This window comes from Montipora foliosa, chromosome 2 (assembly GCF_036669935.1).
Source record: "Montipora foliosa isolate CH-2021 chromosome 2, ASM3666993v2, whole genome shotgun sequence".
Classification (NCBI taxonomy): domain Eukaryota; kingdom Metazoa; phylum Cnidaria; class Anthozoa; order Scleractinia; family Acroporidae; genus Montipora; species Montipora foliosa.
This window is the reverse complement of record NC_090870.1, coordinates 26,045,059-26,067,558: the sequence shown is the minus strand read 5'-3', so window position 1 is coordinate 26,067,558 and position 22,500 is coordinate 26,045,059. Positions and strand designations below refer to the sequence as shown.

Below are 22,500 nucleotides of genomic sequence, written 5' to 3'. Positions count from 1 at the left end.
TCATAATACGAAATTGTTGCAAGGCACATGAAGTTCTGACTTTAAGTTCAGCTTTTATTCTACTCTCCATGTTACTATATTATCAACACATTTAACACAAATTAACTAAATGCAAATAGAAGATTTAGTTGCAAACACAACATGTATAATCTCAAGTGTTTTTCCTTTCTTGCACAGTAAATTTCTCGACCTGTCTGTGAAGCACAAAATTATTTTTTCATGTATTATGTTGACAGCAGAAATCTTGCAATAATAAGATCCTCCATATTCTTAAATTTGAAAGAATAAAACTAAAAACACATTTTTGTTCTTCCCATTAGGGGACTTCTCAGGAAGACTTGTTTTCATCAACGTTGTGACTAAATAATGGATAATATAGTTTCCTGAGGTGGGCTTACAAATACAAGGAAGATGGGGAAATATGATTAAAAACATAGCAAGACATCTTCATGTATTACTTTAATGTGTGAACTTATACATCTAATAATGTTAGAAGCCCCTCATGGCACAAAAGCAAATCTTCTCTTTGTAGAAAACCTCACATTTGGCAACGACCCAAAGACACTTCAAAATATTACCTTTACTACTATACCACAAACATGAAAATCCTTTTATTTTACAAAACTGCATTAATTGTTCTTTCAAACACCAATTTTGACACAAGTCATTGCTACTTCGAGGAAGAAGAAATAAATGGAATACCTTTATTAGTCTCCAAAACAATTAACTGTCTGCTAACATCATAAAGAAACTATCATGAATTAAATTGCCACGATATACTGCTATTTGAAAAAGTGAAAACATTGACAGCAAAATATTTCGTCTACCCCTCACATGTATTTTTTCATTTCTTTTCATCAACAGTTGAGAAGGTATACAAAATTATTATGCACCTGTCAGTAAACTATTGCACTCATATGATCTGTCCGAATATGAAAGCCTTTTAACACGCCAAGTGATTGTTTGGTAAGAATATTGCCGAAAGCACGTTTCCAAAATAAGGTTCGATCTGAGCTTTAGCGAGAAGATAATCGCGACTGTTCAAGATTGCTTTATCTGCCCTATCTAAAATTAGAATCTTCCACCATTATTACATTAATTGTCGTCCCATAACTGAAAAATTGACAAGAAATCCTTGGCTTTGAACTTTGCGTAAATCCAAATACATAATTTTGCGCGATGTAAGTCATAAACTTAAGGCTTAAGAGAAACGAATGAAATAATCAAAAGGGTCATGCTTCGCCTTACAATATAGTCGAACTTACGTTATCCTAAAAACTTCATCAACGTTTGTTTTCGGAAAAAAACAACTGTCGAACTCTCACTGACATATTCTATTTCAAAGTTCCGGCTGACATCTCTTGATCACTAACCATAGTAAGAATCTGTTTGAGACCTGAATTTTAAATTCACGTAAGACATATATGCTCTTCAAAAAAATTCAGGACAGCATTTTTTTCTTGGGGTTCTCAAAATTTGAAGTAAAGTAAAGCTTACGTACAGTACACGTTTGTCATCGAATCTAAAAATTATCAACTCTACTCACCGTAAACCTGTCGACAAGAATTTATGGCGAAAGGGTCGATAAACGGCACTCTTCCATTCTTCCTTTCTCTGCGTGCGTACTTCATAAATCTGAGATCAAGAGCAAAAAAAACAGGTGCAACTTGATACTCAAGCCGGCCGGCGTGATTTCCCTGATCATGAACAAAAAAAACACTCTGTTCGGTCATACTACCTCCATCCTAGGCCTATAAGCCTTGGAATCTGGCTCCACCGCGGAAGATAGCATGGTTGAGGCTTATGTGAAAATGTGTTGTCCAGATGCACCCTCCACCCGTACTTAGGAAGCGAATCTTCGCTTTCCTCTTCAGATGGAGAGGCCGCCATTGTGCTGTCAAGACAGAAGCTCGACGGAAGCGAAACATCCCAAGCCTGCGATAAGTTATTTACTTTCAGCGGATACCAATGAACTTAAACTTGACTTGATATAACGTAATCCAATTGTCTTCACAGTCTACTTTCGATAATAAGGCTTAATCTCGAGGCTCCGGGGGATAAACTTAAACAAATCCCAGAGCCTCGAGATTAGTCATTTTGTTTAGGACTGAATTTTAACATATCGAAAGTGGGCTATTACGTGGGGAGCCACAGGCAGACCATGTCAATAATCCAGATAAGAGTTTTTTTTTTTTCATCGTAGTCACAAATGTGTATACCCCAGGGATAGTAGATTACCCGCTCGATAAGAATCCCGTATGATACAACCGGAACCATCGTGCCTCGAACTCGGGCCACGCGTCCCGGGAGCGAATAAGTTCCGACTAAGCCATCGAAGCAACGCTGATCACGTGATGGTTTGCCATATTCTATTTAGCTTCTTCGTAGTCACAAATGTGCCCCACAGATATTAAATTTAACCCCGTTCAGGGATCCCAATTTTATTCCTTTCAGTATTTTCAAACTCCCGAACGGCGATTAAAAATCCCACTCTTCTCTTCTTCTCTGAGCGCGCGCTAGACCACTCTTTGCTCACAATGTAAGCTATAGCAAATCCTTTCCGCCCGCGATGATTGTTTTATAGACAAACCAAAGCAAACGAATGAAGCGGCCGATCTCCAGTCATTATTACAAAGAAATTTCACTTTTTTATCTCGACATTCCTCAAAAAGCTTTAGTAAAGTAAATTGTGATAGTATTGCTGTGCTAATCGTTGGGGCTCCATTACGGGAGGGAGGAATCTAAGTATCCCGTATCCCTAAAGATCCTGTATCCCGTTCATTACTGTGGTTTGCATCACTATAATACCAGTTCGGTTTTTTAAATATCCTCCATCCCGTTAATTTTTCCCCCAAATATCCAGTATCCCTATAGGTTTTTTTACCTAAATATCCCTTATTCTTGATAACCCCTCTAATAGGGCCTCCTTGTTTCCTTTGGCAAATTTAGCAGCATTAGAAATAAGAAATAACTTCTTCTGTTTTTACAACAAATAACTTCTAGTTAAATTATAGATTTATCTTTCTGGTAATCTCTCCCCATTTTCCGAAGTTTACCCGAGGTTGTAGTTCACTGTAACTGGACAATTTGTCTTAACTGTTTGTGCATCCCACGGGCACGCTCTTATAGGTGTCTTGTTCCCCAACAAGAAGAGTGACGGGTTCGCAGTGGGAGAACAGATTGTAAACGAAGTCAAAGCGTATTCTTTTTATTGACTTCGCTTTTACATTTGACATTTATAAAATGCATTTTAAGAATTAACGAGACATGAACTAAATTTGTATCGATTATAGAAGGCTATTGGATAAGAACTATCAGGGGAATTAAGATTAATTGAGAACTTCGGGGTTAGTCAAGTCGCTATGAAAGGCCAATTAAGGGAGAGCTCACTTAAATTTTGAGGTAAGGGAGGCACTGACTAATTTCTTCTGAGTATAGCTTTTTTTTTTCTTGTATCGGTGTTCGCAATATTTCTTGTACCAATGCAGTCATTTGCATTTCTTTCATGATGTCTATCATACAAAAAGAATTAGCAAGGGTGGCTGGTTTTAATATCAAGTTGCTTTGCCATGCTTACTTGAGGAAGACTTTTTTCTCCTCCTTCTCTTGCGCAAGAATATTCGTTTCGCGATAGCTGCTCCCCCTTTAAAAAAATGGGTCGTCTCTTAGCGGTCCGCTAAACTGTTGATCTAGAGATGTGCCTTCGGAAAAAAAGTTATTTAACTCGTTTGCTCAGTCCGTACTCTTTTAAACTGTGTTCTGCTTAAGCTCTATTCATTCAATTACTCTTAAGCGCTGGCCAAACTATCAAACAAAGTTGGATTCAATGATGAAATGGTATATGAGATGAATCATATATGAACTGCAGATGTGAAATCAAGTGAAGCTATGATCTTCACAGTTATGAACGCAATTTTTACAATTGCGTAGAGAAGCCTGAAAAATTCAGGACTCCAACGGGGTTTCAACCTCATTGATTCATTCCTCACGGGATCATTAGAACCCACAAATGACCAGCTCCCAGCTTATGGCTTCATAGCTCAGTTGGTTAGAGCGTCGCACCGGAATCGCGAGGTCACAGGTTCAAACCCCGTTGAAGTCCTGAATTTTTCAGGCTTCTCTACGCAATTTTAAAAATTGCGTTCATAACTGCGAAGATCGTAGCTTCACTTGAAAGTTGGATTCAACACTCCAACTTTGCTCGATCCAACATTGTTCGACTGTTTGGCCGCCCATGTTGTAAGATGTTCGTCCAACATTTTTTGTTCGATCAAGTGTTGGATAGAGTTTGCTTTGATCAAATTTTTGCTCTACGCAACAATGTTGCAGTGTTTTGCCCCTCTTGTCCTATCTTATTTTCAAAGCTTTTTCAAGCCTATAAGGTTTTTGGCATAATTTTCAAGAAAGATGGCGGACGAGGACCAAAAGGCCGTCGCGCTTGTTGATGAAAAGCCTTTCAGCTGGACTAATCGGTTCACCACCCATTATGTTGCTCTCTTTGCGTTTACTGAATTAAAATCTCTGCAAATTACCTCATCATCTCCTTAAACGCGGTTGTATCTTTTAGTGATAACTGAACAACGATAGAGACATATCCTTCTCTACTCTTTCTGGTAAACTTTATCTGTTTTTCTTCGTTTAGTACAATAAACGCTACGAGCGCTTTTCGTTTCCGTGTTTGCGCCTTATTTTCAAATTTAGCGCATACTTAAACTTGAATGTTTCGTCAAGAAATGTTCAGTGAATGTTTTGGGGGGTGAGGATCGAATAATCGGGTGTTCATTATTCCATTATTCCTGTTGGAAAATTTAAGCTGCCTTTTGGTTTCTTCCCTGGAAGTATTGCAGAAGAGGGGAAATCACGAAAATCTGGCATGCATGCACGCATGCACAAGGAAGGGTTACGCTTTTGCAAACGTTGGCCGTGTAGCACTTATATTTCAACAGACTTAACTATTAGAGGGTAATGTGCAGTGCTAGTTTTCTACCCATGTGAACCATGTGAGTGTTAGCCCTACTAATGGAATGGACCCACACAAGGACAGAGAAAAACTCTGATCAAGGTGGGAATTGAACCAACGACCTTCGAGTTAAATCACCGCTGCTCTACCGGCTGAGCTACAAGGTCAGGCGGGAGCAAGACGTGGGAATTTAGGATGTCAATGTCACGGCAATGAATATGTACAAATACAAGGAAGCGTTACGTTTTTGCAAACGTTGGCTGCTAAATTTCGCACTTTCGATTAGCACAAAGCATGCCAATTCAACCCAAAACGGAGCAAAAAATGGTTTGATTTTTTTAAGTGCAGAAAGAGAAGTTACTGCAAAAGTTAATTCTGTGTTCTGGTTAAATAAATCACAAAAACCAATCAATCAGAGTTGCAAGCGAAAGAGCGTGCGTTTTGAGTTTTCTTTGTTAGGGATAAAAAGATAAAAACAAACCAATCTTGAATGTTATCAGCAATTATTAAATTCTCAACCTGGGATAATGCAATTCTCGTGCTCTGATTGGTTCACTCAATCTCGGTTATCAGCTCATTACCTTGGTTTGACCATATATGGTAAATGATTGATCTAAGTGTTGCCAAGCTAAAAGTTTTTTCGCCGGAAAGCGAAATTTCTCTCTGGAGAAAGCAAAAAAAACGTTTTTCTGGACAGCTGGGTTAAATTCCGACGTTTAGAAGTACGCGAAAAGGTAAGAAATGTTTTTGTGACGAGCCTGCGTCTGTCTGACCACAAGGTGTTACACGACATCGCATCGGTTCTCATCAAGTTTTTTCGATTTCGCTCGGATTTGCTCGCTTTTTTCGCTCGCATTTCGTACTTTCTAAACTTTTGGAGTTTAAAGGAATTTAATAAAACAATTATTCCATTCGCGCTTGTTGGATATGAGACTGGTTATAGCCAACTCGGCGCTACGCGCCTCGTTGGCTATTTACCATCTCATATCCAACGTGCGCTCATGGAATAATTGTTAAGTAGTCTTGGTAATATTGCAAGTGCACTGGAAAATACTGGAGAGTTTAATCAAAGGCGAAAGCTCTGGGAACGACAACGCCACACTGAAGCAATAAATCAAGAATATTATTGGTTAAAAAGGGAGAAATGATTGTGCTGCATGTCGCAGCACGAATTTCCGTGCATTTCATTCATTTCCGTACTCCACAAAATAGCAACGTGAAATCACCAAATTTTAAGTTTTGACGACAACGTGTGCATACACCAATGAACCATTTATTTGCTATATTTGCTCATTCAGTTACAGGATAGTTTGCCCGTATTATACAACGTAAACAAGACGTAATAATCGCGAAATACTTGCGATAGCGCTAAGTAATAATTAGGGAGCTTAAGCAAGCGCGTTTTTGAGAGGCGGACTTTAATCGCGTGCCAGGACAGTGGCGTCTCCCAGATATTTATATTTATCATCTCTAATGGACAAAAGATACTTAGTAATGTAAATGTGGTTGTGTGAAGACAAGTTAAAAGGGAAAACAGCTCACTTCCGGTTGCCGTCCGCGTCTCAAAAACGCGCGTGCTTAAGCTCCCTAATAGGGACGTCCCTAATAGTGACCTTTTTGTCGACGTTGCCGTTGTCATTGCTTAGCGAGCTTACGCAACAGGACGGCAGAATGGCGAAAAAATGTCGCGCGAGACTGTGCATTCCCGATCTTACGCGACATTCTTTCGTCATTCCAGCCGTCCTGTTGCGTAAGCTCACTTTTACTCGGGTTGAACGGATGAACGCTTCCACGTCCATTGACCACTAAATAACATTTACTTTGGAGCGTTTTCACTCACGTGACCAGCAGCCATATTGGAATACTGAAACAAAAGAAAGCATTTGCATAAAAATAGATTTAAATTAATTTGGTACACCATCGCGGCCGCCATTCCTTTGTTTTAGAACACCAACATGGCCGCCGTGAAGTCATATGAAAACGCTCTATAATGAAAAAAACGAGAAAAAAGACATCCCTGTCCCACGTTTTGCCCATTACCAATTATCCTTTCGCTTTTCGATAATTAACGTCACAGTACATGATGACGTCAACACACGAGCACGATGCTGTGTTTTCGTGCAACTAGTGGGACATGCTTAGCTATACACTATTCTGTGTTCTGATTGGTTGCCTTCTGGTTCCTGTAATCTACATCATTTCTACCACCATCTCAAAATGGTTTCACTGGATACATCGAATTTATAGAAGAAGGAATGGAAGTCAAATTGGCGAAGACCAAGAAACCTTTTTAAGAAGCCATGGTTATGAACTTGGAGATAAAATCGGCAAAGGAACATACGCTGATGTCAAAAAGGCTTATTCCGTTAACAACAGCAATGAAGTTGCGGTCAAAATTGTTAACAAACGAGAGGTAAAAAAGAAACTTGACGCAAACATCATTAAGTGAGAAGACGGTATACAGAAAAAATCAATTTTAGGAGTTTGTGAAATCTGATCTCGCTCGAAAGTGCGCGCGACTCGAATAAGGGCATCCCGCTAATATCTTTTACCTCTCAGCTTTGAAAAAATAAGTGTACAATTGTACAAAGGCGCTTGTTCGGAGTCGTTTTAGTGTGTCTGCGTTCAAAAACTGACTTTCCTTTCCCTTCAAATTCTAACTTTTGTTTGCTTCATATCAGACCCTTCGCAAAAATTAAACACTATTTGAAGTTTTTTACTATATTTATAAGGGTCTTCATAATGAAAAACATTGCATGATGAAGAAAAATTTGGCCAAATACTCACTCGATCGATGTCATATAATAGCCTCCCAGCAAACTCAATTTTTGCATAAGCTGCTTTTCACACAAGATCAATTATGAATAGAGTGAGTCTTTAAAGTCAGTTTCTTCAATTTCAGCTTCAGTTTCCTTACGTTACATTTCGAAAGAGCTTTCGCTAATACTAGAAGTTTTACAAATGTAAACGTGAAAAATTGAGGAACCGTCAAATAAACAATTGATTTTCATACTCCTAATAGACCATTTTACAGTTGTGGCTAAGTTACTAGGCCTAACAATGGAAGCGAGGCTGCCGGTAACCCTGTTTTGATACAAACCTTCATGCTTTTGTAATGTTAATATAGACTAATTGGCGTTACAACAACACAATTTACATGATAAAAGCAGTGAGGTCTGTATCAATGCAAGGTCACCGGCAGCCTCGCAGCCATTCATAGGCTTGGTCGCTGAGCAAACAACTGTAAAATGGACTATTTAGGAGATCCCGCTTTCGACCATCGGTCGTATTTTTGTAACAATGACCATCGAGCTCGAATTATCACCGTTTGGTTCAAAATTTAAGATTTATGGACCACTCAGGAGACGGGTAAATTCGATTGACCGTATTCCGGAATAGGAATACATGAAATAGAAGTTAGAAATCCTTCGTTTTTACAGAGATTTACATTACTAAAAATTAACAAACACCTGCTAAAATCAAGTGAAGCTATGATCCTCGCAGCTATAAACGCAATTTTAGCAATTGCGTAGAGAAGCCTGCAAAATCCGGGACTTCAACGAGGTTTGAACCTGTGACCTCTTGATACCGGTGCGGCACGTTCATAACTACGAGGATTTCATATCATATATATAATTTACGATTCCTTTCATATATCACTTTATTACCTGCTAAAATGCCATTTTAAACATATCTTTATTATCCTTGTCGCTTCAAAACGCCACACATACCATTTTAAATCGTCACTCACTCCACGTATTCTTATTCCGGAATAGGGTCAATCGAACACACCCTTCCTCTAGCCCTAAAGCTTGAAATAAAAATTAAAGAAATAAATTTCTTATCTTCCGGCTTAACTAAGAACACCTGAACGTAAGAAAGTAAATGAGAAAGTGAGTTAAAAACTCAGTGAAAAACTTCTAACTCGTCAGTGGAAAAGGCATCAGAATTAACTCTGGTTTACAGTCTTTGGTCTCTTAGCTGAAGATACCCGCAGAAGTTGCTGTTTCCCTTTCGAGTCGTTCATATGCTAGACGTTTTCAAAATTGATAAATTTCCTTTCATGTTACAGAGTGCTTCTGGAAGCAGTGACAGATTCTTGAAGAGGGAAATCGAAATTCTGAAGTGGATGAACCACAAGAATGTTATCCGAGTTTTTGATTTGTTGGAGGGAAAGGATCAGTTTTTTATTATCATGGAGCTGGCTCCCAAGGGAGATCTTCTTAGCTTATTACAAGAGCGTAATAAGTTACCAGAGGACGAAGCTAAAGTTATGTTTAAATCTATTATAGATGGAGTTCTACATTGCCACAAAAAGGGTAAGCAGGATTAAAATCAAAAAACGTCATTTCCCCATCAAGATAATGCATTGCGTAGACTTAAAACAAACTCCCAGTCTAAGTGTGGTCTAGTAGTGTTGAAGTTTGAGTTATTGACGAGTTAAGATCCAGTCCGGGTATGTTTAAATGGAGAACAATTCGAATTGCTGCGCGTACCTGGGCGAAGATTATCGTAAGAGGAAGATGAACTCTGTGCCAGTGTTCTTGTCTAACTTGTGTGGCCGTGAATACGTAGCTTGCAACCAATCTCCCGAGGCTCATACTCGTGTCGCAATGTACAGATGCTGCATATTCAGACAATCAACCGGTTAATTATGCAGTTAGAAGAGTAGAGTTCTTGATGCGGGAGACCCTTACATGACCAGCACTTAATTGCCTGAACCACACGAACGGGGGGAACTGGCGGACCGGTCGACCAGGCCCATTGCACACTTTATTTCTTATTCCCAGCACTATTAGCACAAGATTTGTAAAGGCGGTGTCTGCAACATATAAGACACATATACCAACACCCTCCCCCCTCCTTTAAAAAAAAAAAAAGAATGTTTGTTTGGAAACGTAAGGACGGTGTTTTCCCAGCCTGCCACTTTTTGGGGTTATCAGGCAAACTAGCCTCGGAGCAAAGTGACTATAGAACAGCAAAATGACCTCTCGATACCGGTGCGACACGTTCATAACTGCGAGGATTTCATATCCGCTGTTCAATGTACGATTCCTTTCATATATCATTTTATTACCTGCTAAAATGCTATTTTAAACATATCTTTATTATCCTTGTCGCTTCAAAACGCCAGACAAACCGTTTTAAATCGTATTCACGTATCCACGTATTCTTATTCCGGTGTCTGCAACATATAAGACACATATACCACCCACCTTCCCCCCTCCTTTTAAAAAGAAAAAAATACATAGACTGTTTGTTTGGAAACGTAAAGACCGTGTTTCCCAGCCTGTCATTTTTTGGGGGTTATCACTGAGGCAAACTAGCCTCGGAGCAAAGTGACTATAGAACAGCAAAATGATTAGAATACGGGGCCATTCAAAGCACAACAAAGACACGGTGTCGTAGAGCAAGATAAACGATACTAGCACTGACAGACCATCTCTGTGCTACCAATTAATCGTTGCTAAAATCTTTGAAAGAAGTATTTTAAAGCAATTTTATCATCACTTATTTAACAACAACTTCTATCTAATTATCGATCGTTCTAATCATTCCACTATAAAAACCATAGTTGACGCATAACTTGATTCAGTGGACTTCCAATATTGACGGGGTCTTGTAAACACAGTCATCTTTCTTGACTGTGCTAAAGCTTTTGACTGATTGACCGTGATACATAATTCCAAAACTAACGGACTCTGAAGTTTTGTGGGGCGTCAAAGATCCTACAGACTATTCGAAAAGAGAAGAGTACGGAGTTCCCCGTGGTCTGATTAATGGCCACAAGTTTTCTAGCCTTTGCATGGCTATTAAGTACAAAACTCGTAAAATAAAGACTTAAATTTGCTGATGTCAACAGCATGAAATCTGATCCCTATCGTTCATAAGAAGTCTCGTCAGTGATCTGTTCTGTTGTAAAGCAAACAGGAAGCGGATAGAGCACGAAAGAAGTGTGGAGAAAACACGCGACGTAGTCGAGTGTGTTCCTTACTTCTTGAGTGCTCTATCACAGGCGAGGCTCTTTATTTGTTTTACAATAAATAACTTTTTAAGTTCCTCACGCATTCGGCTACAATATTCGGAAAACTATATTTTCCAAATCCTACGAATGGCGTCAGCGGTGCATTCGTACTCTCGTAAAGCACGCTAAAACAGACTAATCACATTTCTTGTTAGAATGGTTCAAAACATTTCATTGGTTACACCATAGTTAGTAGACTAACTAACTATTTTTACACGCGACCAAAGCTGTTGAATGTCAAGTGGTTCATTATAGGTGGTAACAATGACCATTGGACCATGGAAACGAGGTTAGAATAGTGTATTTATTCCAAAAGGGCTAAGCACATTGTTTTTTTGCGGATTAATCATGGCCAGAAATATTGGACATCGGATTTCGTGAGACTTTGATTTAGGTGTCACGCAATGGATAACTCCGCTAGATTTTGACGTGTTTTCGGGCTCGAGTAGTCACATCACGTATGTTTGTGGTCCAAGCCGTTGACTGAGGTATTGCCCCGAGAAAATGACGGCAACAAAATGTCTGTGAAACAAGCTTTTCAGCAAGTGGTTTTGGAGGACATTTAGATGAATTTTAGTCAATATATGGGGCAGCGAAGATCTTGAAGTTTAGCTGAGAATGGCTTGGTCTATTTTGGCTTGCTTTTCCGGGCAGCACTAAAAGCCGGAATCCAGAATCCGGAATCCGCAAAACGGAAACCGGAGACCAGAAACCAGACGTTTCTTTTCTTTCGTCCTCGACCGTTGATTTGGAATCGCGGAGCGTTCTCTCTCACCTTGAAAAAAAATTCCTCTGGCACCCAGGATAGCCAAAAGACAGACGAAGAAAAAAAAAAAACATAGTTTTTATAAAACTCTGAATTTTTAATTCTCAGCGAAAGATTAATGGCAATGGATCGTAAAAACACTAAAATTTCTGCAGACTCTGGCGTCTATGAATCAAGGGGAACGTCATGATGTTTTGTCAAAAGGAAAAAAATTGATCACCTGCTAGGCAACCACAATAGTGCTCGTGATCTCCTAAGAATGTTAGGATGCGTTCCTTCGGGATGATCCGAAAAACGATCATTGATCCAAGATGACTTGGATCATGGTGCATCAAAGGAACCGAAGAATCCTTTCCCAGAGTAGATTTATCGGTTCCTTTGATGCACCGTGATCCAAGTGATCTTGGATCAATGCTCCCCAAAGAAATGCACCCCAATCGTTCGTAATAAAACGGAGAAATTGATAGGAATGTCTGGGTATAAACAAAATCGATGTGTAGATGAATGTATGAGAAGGGAGCTCAGTCTCGGGTGAGGTACGTCCAGGTTGCATGGAAATTGGCCAGCTCTAAAATCTTTGGGTAAATTTTTAAGAAAATATCACTATGGCGATATTTGACTGTGTTGTGACATTGTTTTGTTGCTCCACTCAGGAGTAACTCACAGGGACCTTAAACTTGAGAACATTTTGCTGTCTGAAGATTATCAGCCCATTGTTACCGACTTTGGTTTTGCACGCTACATAGGAAGCACAAAGGCTCAGAGGAAGCGAAGCACAACATTTTGTGGCTCATATTCTTACGTTGCACCTGAGATACTTCGAGGTACTTAATAATGCCCTTTGATCTCCCTTTTCTGCGTTCTGCTTAATATGGTGGTTTTGGAGTGAACAGACAAAAAATCTTTACCCAGATTAAAATAACCCAAAAGTTGCACGAGTTTCTCGATCATCTGACAACCTTTCGGGATGTAGTCATGCTTGACTGGTATCTTCTCCAATTTGAGCTGTATGCTAAGCTACCTGGCCTCTGAAAAACAGTGGGGGGCTGGATTCGAGACCTGTACATACAAGCCATCTTGCATCTCATAAAACAGCATGATTTTAATGTGCGACAAGTTCAACTCCACACCCTCTTTCAGCCAAAAGTCAGTTAACTTATCAGAGAACTGTAAAATGAACAAAAAGAAACTTTAAAAACGTGTTTTGCTGACACTTTTGCAGGTATCCCGTATGATGGAATGGCAAGCGATGTTTGGAGTCTCGGTGTTGTACTGTATACTATGGTGTGTGGAAGGTTCCCATTTGACGACTCTGATCCCAAACAACTTTTGCAGCAAACAACTTCTGGCAAACTGGAATACCCAACAACCGTTCGCCTTACCCTCTCGCCCCAGGTAAGAGCCACGGCTGCATTACATGCTTGAGTACTAAGGCATATCTTTGGGGTTTTGTTCACCAGTTACTATCTGAAAAGATTTGCCACAAGAGATTTAGCATCGCGTTTGAGACAAATGACAAACGTCCCTGAGGCAGTACCTGTTTACGGAAGGAGTCCGCATTTCGCTTACTCACCCCTTCCATTACATACGGGTAATCACCGGGTTGAGATAAATACAGGAAGCTCTTGGTCATTAGTGGAAATTTTCATCATCGATATATTAGGCGATATTTTGCCCTCAAAGCCTCTGTCGGAAAAAAAACATGTTCACTGCTGACAATAATATTTGCAAAGACTCAGTTTACTGATTTTTCTTGTTTTTTTTTTAGATTAGGGATCTCATCGGCAAAATGCTGACACCTCAAGTGAACGAAAGAATCACCTTACAAGAGGCAACAGATCACCCTTGGTTAATATTTTCTGTACAAGGGATGTAGCTTAGGTACTAAGGAAAGAAAACATTCACCTATCATAACCTCTTCACCTACTGGTGAAATTTTTATAGGACCACAGTACTTGGGTAAAACTCTTTACTTACAGGGAAGACTAACATTGCATCATGCATTTTATAGACGAATCACGGAATTACTGAAGAGGCTATTTAAATTTCATTCTGAAAATCATTGTTTCAACAAACGATGGTCCGAATGACTCCTTGTAAATAAGAAAAGCAAGTAAACATGAGCGTGCAAGCTTCATATCACCTAGGCGGATAGAATTTTCTCAGAAACAAAATAAAGCTAAGCGCAAGTTCTAAACCGACACCGACAAGGAGACCCTAACCGTAAAAAAATCTAAGCTAAAAGCTTAGCAAAAGGGGACCGCGTGGGGGATAAGTTGCTGGAAGCTTAAGCGGCATTTAAATCTTGCGCAAGTTTGTTTGCAGTTTCATCAAATGGTACTGACGGAATGAATTTCATCTTACAAATGGACATTCGCTGTTTCTATGACAAAATAATTTTTAACACACCTCGTCCGATAAACGGCCCTTTGAGGTTTTGCTTTGACTTCGTGATGACGGAGATTATGCCTCAGGTCCAAATAGACCAAAGTCTTGTTATGGTCCAGAAGTGCTTTTACCAATTCTGCGGCCTCTGAATCCCTAATCCCTTTCCAGGACAGATCCAAATGACTCAGCTTACGGTTTGTTTTTAACGCCTCAGCTACTTGCGTCGTTGTGCCTGATACAACTGTTCCTGCTAGACGCAAATGAGTCAGAGAACAATTGGACTGAAGAGGCTTCGCAAGGGCTGTTGCAACCAGAAAGTTGAAGGTGTTTCTTCTGAGACGTAAGTAAGTTACCTCAGTACCTGGCGACTGTAATGCTCCTGCCAGAGCTTCTGCTCCTGAATCACAGATCCTGTTCAAATTTAGACTCAAACGCGTAAGTGTTTGATTTGACTGAAGTGCTTAACCAATGGCTTTTGCCCCTAAATCACTGATCCCATTGTAATCGAGATACAACTGGGTCGGAGTAGAGTTCATTTGGAGAGCTTCTCCGAATACCTCTGCCCCCAGGTCACTGATCCTGTGATTGCCCAGATCTAAGAATATCAATGTATTGTTTCCACTAAGAGCAGTGGCAAGTGCTGACGCACCCGACGGGCCAATTGGTTTGCCACGGTAGCCCACGTGATGTTTGCAGATACTATTGGAGCATGGAAAGCAGTTTCGTAGTTTCAAATGGGTTAAGGAAGAATTGAAAACCAAAGCTTCACCGAAAGCAACAGCAGCCTCATCACCACCTAGGTTACTGAAACTCAAATCCAGATACTTAAGGATGTAGTTAGGGTGAAGAGCTTTTACTAGAGCCTTTAATCCAACATCACTGATACAGATTTCTCGAAGACTCAATGCGTCAAAGTGGTATTTTTTAAAAGAACGTTTGCCAGTGCTACCACGTCTGCAACCTGAATACTTTCCCTGTGCAGAGATAAATGCGTTAGACTGTGGTTGGTAAGAAAATCAGCTAGAACCGCTTGAAATCATTCGTCTTTGATACACATCTTATGACCCGATAGCAGAATCTGTTTGAGGGCTTCCACAGGTAAACTGAATGAATTGAAGCCTTCCAATTCTAAGCGAAACAGTTTGAGTTTTGGATGAAACGCAGTTGACAACTGCAATAACTCGATACTGCGTGTAGTCAGACAGCTGGCCCTTAGATATTCTGAGGTAACAAGGCAAAGGCATGGATTTCCCAAGGTCAGTTGTAATTTACACAATTGAATGCAATTCGCTTGTTGAAATGCCATTTCTTTTTGGTAGTAATCCTTCAGTTCCTTATCACATCAATCTTCGCACTCAGCAATGACATTAAGTTTACTGGTCACAATTCTCTCCCACACTCTCTTGACTGCACTAGACCTAAAACTCCACATAACTTGCTCTTCATCAGCTTCAAATTGTACCTCATCACTGGTCAACGCGGTATCGTTGTTTGCCTCGTGTATTGGATGGTTGCTCATGTAAGCACCAAGACAAGAAACAAGAAAGATTGCTATCTCACCACTCTTCTTTGCTACCAATTGAAATAGAAACTTCCACACCTGGCAATTGCCGACAGGACTCAACTGAGATAACAGAGCCTCGCCTTTCGTTTTGTCAGTTAACACCTGATTCCCCAAATAGTAAGCACTAAAATACTCTTGGAAGGTCTTGCGAGTAAATGCATACCATGGGGATGGTTTGATCTTGCTAGCGCTTGGCTCACGGGAAAGAAAGAACAACTGAAGGCAATCTGTCGAGCAACATTTCATTTCGTGTTCACTGAAATGCAACTGATTCTTTAGCAAAGCCCCGAATGCCATCCTGCCCAACTGATTCAGTTGATCTCTACATCTCTCAATTGGGTCATTGCAATCTGAGTGACCTCCCCTTTTTGCGAGGTACCTTCTGACAGCGCGCGAGACAAGGGAATCGTACAGTTTCGTTTAATTGGTGGGAAAAAAACATCACTTGTTTCCTCACAAAGAAGACACAACAAAGCTGTATTAATTGGATTTGCGATCAATTCCCTGAGTTGCGGGTCGAAAGTTAACTTCTTCATCAAACTATCCGCAAGCCTTGGATCATCGTGATTGTGGAAATACTTTGTAATATACCTCCAAGCATCCTCTTCACTGTTGCCGACAATTTCAAGAATGCTGTCACAGTATCGCCGCACTTTCATTCATTCCCACCTCATGTCGAGCTGTTAACAGAAGTTTAATGTTTGGCAACACTTTGCCTTGAATCAGGGGCCTGAAATTCTGAAACTGATCTTGGTTCATTTCATATAGACCATCAAGAACCAGTAATATTCTGGACTGATTAGCATGCATGAACTGAAAGAAGTTTTCCTTTTCCTTCTTGTTTGCATCTTGTGGTAGAAGCTGATCATCAATAGCTTGCTCGATGTTTGCGATCTCCGTATTCATGTCGCGACATTTTAATGGAAGCACTATCTGCACATTGCGAAATGAAGCGTCTGCTGGAATCTGACCAAAAGACCAATCATTGGCGACAACGTCGTCTGTCAGCTTCCATCTATCCTTTAACTTGCTCCGTATCTGCAATTTCGTGAAGATAGTGTCCAGCTTGAAAAGACGTTCATCCTCCACAATTCGTTCTGGGGTGTCTAAAAAGGGCAAGAACAATGTCGTACCATAGATCAACTAAATGAAAACAATCCTATTTGTGCAGGAGGCTACACGTATTCAACACTAAACAGGCCATTAATTTATCATGCCCCTCTTGGCTCGGGTTGCCCGAAGTATGGTTAGCGCTAACCAGCGTTAAATATCATGGAAACCTATTGGTCTTGATACCTCTTAATCAACTGTCAGCGCTAACCAGGCTTCCAGCAACCGGCCCCTGGTGGCAAGAGAATTGGCGGGAAATAAATGGAGTGTTCCATTTCTAAGGAGACGTTGAGGAACACGTTTGTTACATTAAAAAGAAAATTTTATTATATAGACGGGAGTGTTTTACTGGAAAATACACCACGCCTAAAATTCCGGGACCCGAGTGGCGTATTTTCCATATTCTCAGCAGTGAGGATATTGATGACGTGATTTCCCTCCTTTGCATTGTTTTCTGTGCAAACAGTCAGTGAAAAATGGCGAGCGATACGTTCGTGAAGTTTTCTGAAGCTGACGTAAAATCCTTCTCTGAAAAACAAGAAAATGCTAACACGAAAAATAAAACTTCATACAACTTAAAATAACTCAAGGTGTTCCTTGCAAGTGAAGAAGATCTGAGAAAATTGAAGAAATTCCTGCCGCCCAGCTGCAAGAATTTGCGATAAAGTTTGTGCTCGGTGTTACAAAGAAAAGTGATGAGTAAAACATTCCTCTCTATATAATAAAAAGAAAATTACAAGTTAGCTCGAAAATAAGAATTCTATGTTCTCGTGTCCAGAGCATAAAATTCATGTCTTCTGGCCACCGTGTAATATCCTCTATATAATTGAAAATAATGACAATGATAACGGGAAAGAATATCAGGTGAACAAATCAGTTATTTTGATACTACCTGGTGAAATACAATAATCAACCTACCAATTGACGCGGGACTGTCTTGTTCTAATCTGCTTTTGTCCGTCAAGTCGCTGTAACAAACAAAGAGAGCTATAGACCTTTCACGTTTGTTACGAGCGCCTCCTTTAAACAAATGCCAAGGGGAGGGGACATACGATAAAGAGAAAGACTAAACCTCCCTCTCCATTCCCACTCTACACGGCCTTTACCTGCAACCCCAGCTCCCTTCAATTCATAGAGATGTCTGTTGCAATTCATAAAAACAACTGTTTCCTCTTTACCTTCAATGTCTGGGCACCACTCTTTTCTCAACAATTCCAGTGCGATCCTCTGTCGTCTTCGAATTTTGCTTCATCTCGTTTGCATCCTCTGAAATACAGAAAAACAAAATGAAATCATCTTTCGTTTTTCGGAATTACCTCCCTTACTTACACTCTTAAAGTGGTACTACGATCAAAAAAACAATTCTTTTTTTTCTTTGGATTTCAAAACTATGTAAACTAAACACTAACTGACCCAAGTTTTAAGTTCTGATTTTAAAAGGAAACCTGTTTATTTTAACTGGAATTTTCTTATTTATTGGTCCGCCATTACTACCTGTAAAATCTTGAAAGAGCTGGGTCGAGGAGAAAATGACGTCAAACACTCACTAGTTTAAGAATGCAATGCGTGTGTACGCGGCCGAATTAATATGCAGCACGGGAATTTCGGGCAATCAGACTTTTAAACCCGTGTTTTGCATATATAATAAATTGCGTTTATACGCTGAAATTTTAAGCTAATGAGTAAATGACGTCATTTTCTCTAGATCCAACCCTCTGAGGTCCAATCGGCCAGTTTTGAACGTGAGTAATGGCGGACCGTGAAATCCGAAACTTACCCTCAAAATAAACAGCCTTTGGATAAAACTCAAAGCTCAAAATTTTGCCAGTTAGGTGTTAAGCTAACACGCTTTCAAAATCTGAAGAATAAAAGGAAATGATTTTTTGATCATAGTACCACTTTAAATTACTGTAAGCGATTTCTAAACCCATAATTTCCCCTTTCTTCGCAACATTCACTGCATATATACACTGTATGTTACCGGTGGCTCAGTTGGTTGAGCACCGGGCTGCCGTGCGGGAGGTCGTGAGTTTGACAACACAAATATCTTCCATGTTTATAAGTTCTCTGTGGGACGTTAAAGAACCCACACACTATTCGTAGACAGAGTTGGGGATGAAGTTCCCGGTGTTGTGGTTGTCCTGTTCTCTCCAGCAGAAGTGGCCGGCTTGACAGTGGTGTCTCTAAAATGGCTTACGGTGTATGAGGCCACCTAAGCAAAAACAGCCACAAGTCAATAGGAAGGACTTTGCCGAGTGCTGGGACATGTAGATGTGTCGGTGCCCGGTTTATTAGCGAGTGTCACGTGAGTTTACTTTGTAAGTAGAAAAGTCATGGGTGCGATTCACGTCGTTTTTCGGAATATACACTGGCCTCTTTTTAAATGGGAGTTGTTGCTAATAATAATAATAAAGACTTTATTTATGTGTCCGAATTATCTAGTTTACAGATGTGTATGTAAACTCTGGGACGAGTGTAATGGCGGATGGACGCGTGTGTATAGCTCCGTGATGCGAACTTTTGGGGAAGCCATATTAGATGTCTAAAAGAAGCGCAAGACAAGCTAGGACATCAAGCTCGTCCTCTCATTCACTACCATCGCCTAAAAGAAATCGCGCCCGTTTTAGTAGTGACGAAATGGAAGCAAATGAGGAAAATGTATCGCTTAAACAAATTTTGGACAAACTTGCATGCATGGAAGATAGAATTGAAGAGCACTTCGGAAGTTTGAAATCCGAAATATCTCGCCTCAGTGCCGAATTCAAAGAGGAGGTCGAAAATATCAAAACCAATTTGAAAGAGGTAGAAAAATCCCTTCAGTCTGCGTGGGACAGTATTAACGATCTAGAAGCAGATGCCAAAACTCACAGCGACTTCAAGAAAGCAAGTCAGCAAACACTAGATTCACACCTCCAACAAATTAATTTACTGAAAACAAGTAGTGGTAACGCCGCTTATCAAAACCAGCAAAAAGAAATTCGAGCCTTACAAGCAAGCTTGGCGCAGGAAAGGGAGAAAATCATCGCATTAGAAAATTACTCAAGAAGGGAGAATCTTCGCTTCATGAACATTCCGGAAAGAAGAGACGAGAACTGTGTTGATGTAGTTTATGACATTATTGAGAATGAGCTGAACATTGATCCGGAGAATATACAATTCCACGCAGTTCACCGAATCGGAAAACCGCGAGAAGCGACAGACGCAAATCCACGACCGATAATCGCCCGATTCCTGTGTCGAGAAGATAGAGACAACATCTATAGAGTAAAAAACCGGTTGAAGAAATCGAGGAAGTTTGAAAACGCCTATATCACGCAGGATTATGCACAGGCTATACAACTGGAGCGAAAGGTTCTCATAAAAGCAATGTTTCTAGCCAGGGAGAAAGGTGCTATTGCAAAGGTTGTCGACAGGAAACTGATCATTGGTTCTGATACTTTTCATATCAACAACATTCCTGAAGAATTTCGTCCGCCAACGACTGAATCAACCAATCGATAAGTGTTTATCTTAACATATTTAGCTAAACTACCCCCTTTGCAGCTATAATTTGCTAGTTTCTTATATATAGAATACATATATAATTATAATTGATTGGCTTCCCCTTTTTCCGCATTACTATGTATATCCCAGCCAGTGGACTTTTTATTTCTGCTTTGTTTAGTTGTACGTGTGTGTTTGTGTTAGTTCTCCATGTTGTGAAGTCCATTTCACTAGATACAAGTTTTAATAACCTTTCGGTTTTTCAAGGTGCGTTCTTTATTTTCGCATATTTAATCCTCTTCCCCGCAGGCAGGTTGACTGTTAACACCTCTCAATAAGAACCGTCATATTCACAGATGACTTAGTAATATGTTCTCTGAATGCGAGGGGTCTCTCCAACACCACGAAAAGGCGTGAAATCTTTCGGTGGTTGAAAATGAAAGCATATGCAATCTACTTTCTGCAAGAAGTTCATTGCACTAAAGACAAAGAAACATTGTGGTCTTCAGAATGGGGGTATTCCGCTATCTTTGGCAGTTTTTCTAATGCCAGTGTAGGTGTAGGCATACTCTTTAACAATAATTTTACTTTCCAAATTTTGAAATCATACTCAGATCCAGTAGGGAGATTTATTATTATAGACATCCATACTGAGAATAAGACCTTGACCTTAGCCAACATTTACGCACCAAATGACGACGACCCCTTTTTTTTCGAAAACTTCTACAACCATCTTCTCACCTTTGACTGCGGAGAATTAATTCTGGGCGGCGATTTTAACCTCGTCCTTGATGTACGAAAAGACAAAAGTGGTGGAAACCCTGTAACTCATAAAAATTGCTTTAAAAAAGTTCAATACATTATAGATTCTTTAGATCTTATAGATATTTGGCGAGTACTTAATCCAGACGCCAAACGCTTCACCTGGAGGAGAAGGAAACCAGACATTCACTGCCGTCTAGATTTTTTTTGATAAGTTCTAGCTTAGGGACAGCTGTAATAAAAGCAGACATTTTACCAGGTCTTAAGACTGATCATTCTCTCATAACACTTCATATTTCCAAGAATAAAAATCCTAGGGGACCCGGCTTTTGGAAATTAAACACCTCCTTTTTATTAGACGTTGAATATATCAATTTGATTAAGAAGACAGTGAATGAAATATCTGAAGAATACGAGAATAACGACGAAGTAAATGCCGCTCTTCTATGGGATACCATGAAAATGAAAATTCGGTCAAGCTCGTTACATTATTCGAAGATAAAAAAGGCTAAAATGAAATCGCAGGAAACAAATTTGGAATTGGAAATAATATCTCTACAAAAAACCTTGGAGGAAAGCAATTTATCGGAAATGGAAAAGAACCAAATTATTAATGAAATAGAGATTAGAAATTTACAAAGGTAAGAAATTTCAAACATAAAACTAGGGGAGCAATATTACGCTCCAAGTCGAGATGGTACAATGAAGGAGAGAAAAACACGAAATATTTCTTAAGTTTAGAGAAACGTCACTACAACCAAAAAACTATTAAACACTTACAATTAGCAGATAACAAGATAGTCCATACAGATGAAGCGATCCTGAAGGAAGCAAAATCTTTTTATCAAAAACTATATTCCTCTACGGTCACACAAACAAATGACCTTCATGTATGCGACGACCAGTTCTTCCCGGAAGGTAATGATCTGATACTTAATGAAGTAGAACAAAATCTATGCGAAGGCCCTTTGACGGAAACGGAATGCCTGGAGAGCTTAAAATCAATGGAATCCAACAAAAGTCCTGGAAGTGATGGTTTTCTAGCCGAATTTTATAAAGTGTTCTGGAAAGACATTAAAGGTTACCTACTCAATGCCTTAAATTACGCATACTCAAAAGGTCTTCTATCAATTACCCAAAGAAGAGGTTTGATTACGTTAATACCAAAGAAGAACAAACCAACGAACCTCATGAAAAACTGGCGCCCTATTACTCTTCTAAATTGTGACTATAAAATAGCCACTAAATGTATTGCTAGTCGAATTAAGAAAGTACTGCCAAAGCTTATTAATAATGATCAAACTGGTTTCATGAAAATAAATTTATTGGTGAGAACATTAGACTTATAGATAGCATCATCAACTACACAAACGCTGAACAGATCGAAGGCCTGTTACTTTTTATTGACTTCGAAAAAGCTTTTGATAGTATCGAATGGTCCT

General features: G+C 39.7%; 3 protein-coding genes across 3 annotated transcripts in view; 2 read left to right on the top strand and 1 right to left on the bottom strand.

Annotated features, from left to right (window-relative positions):
* LOC137992745 (non-lysosomal glucosylceramidase-like) overlaps positions 1-1,920 on the bottom strand; it is a 34,022-nt gene extending 32,102 nt beyond the window's left edge. Inside the window, exons 1-2 of the mRNA XM_068838243.1 lie at positions 1,739-1,920; positions 1,547-1,635 (exon numbers count right to left, since the gene is read on the bottom strand). Coding sequence (XP_068694344.1) covers positions 1,547-1,635; positions 1,739-1,890 — 241 coding nt within the window. The 5' untranslated portion in view covers positions 1,891-1,920. The remainder of the gene's footprint in view (positions 1-1,546; positions 1,636-1,738) is intronic.
* A 5,174-nt stretch (positions 1,921-7,094) lies between these two features.
* LOC137991396 (testis-specific serine/threonine-protein kinase 3-like) lies at positions 7,095-16,804 on the top strand. The gene is made up of 5 exons (XM_068836490.1): positions 7,095-7,373; positions 9,033-9,279; positions 12,405-12,575; positions 12,974-13,146; positions 13,520-16,804. Exons 1-5 carry the CDS (start codon positions 7,095-7,097, stop codon positions 13,625-13,627), a joined length of 978 nt encoding a protein of 325 aa, XP_068692591.1. The 3' UTR covers positions 13,628-16,804.
* A 2,547-nt stretch (positions 16,805-19,351) lies between these two features.
* Positions 19,352-20,314, top strand: LOC137991395 (CDK5 regulatory subunit-associated protein 2-like). The gene has a single exon (XM_068836489.1). It carries the CDS (start codon positions 19,352-19,354, stop codon positions 20,312-20,314), a length of 963 nt encoding a protein of 320 aa, XP_068692590.1.
* Positions 20,315-22,500: the final 2,186 nt, after the last annotated feature.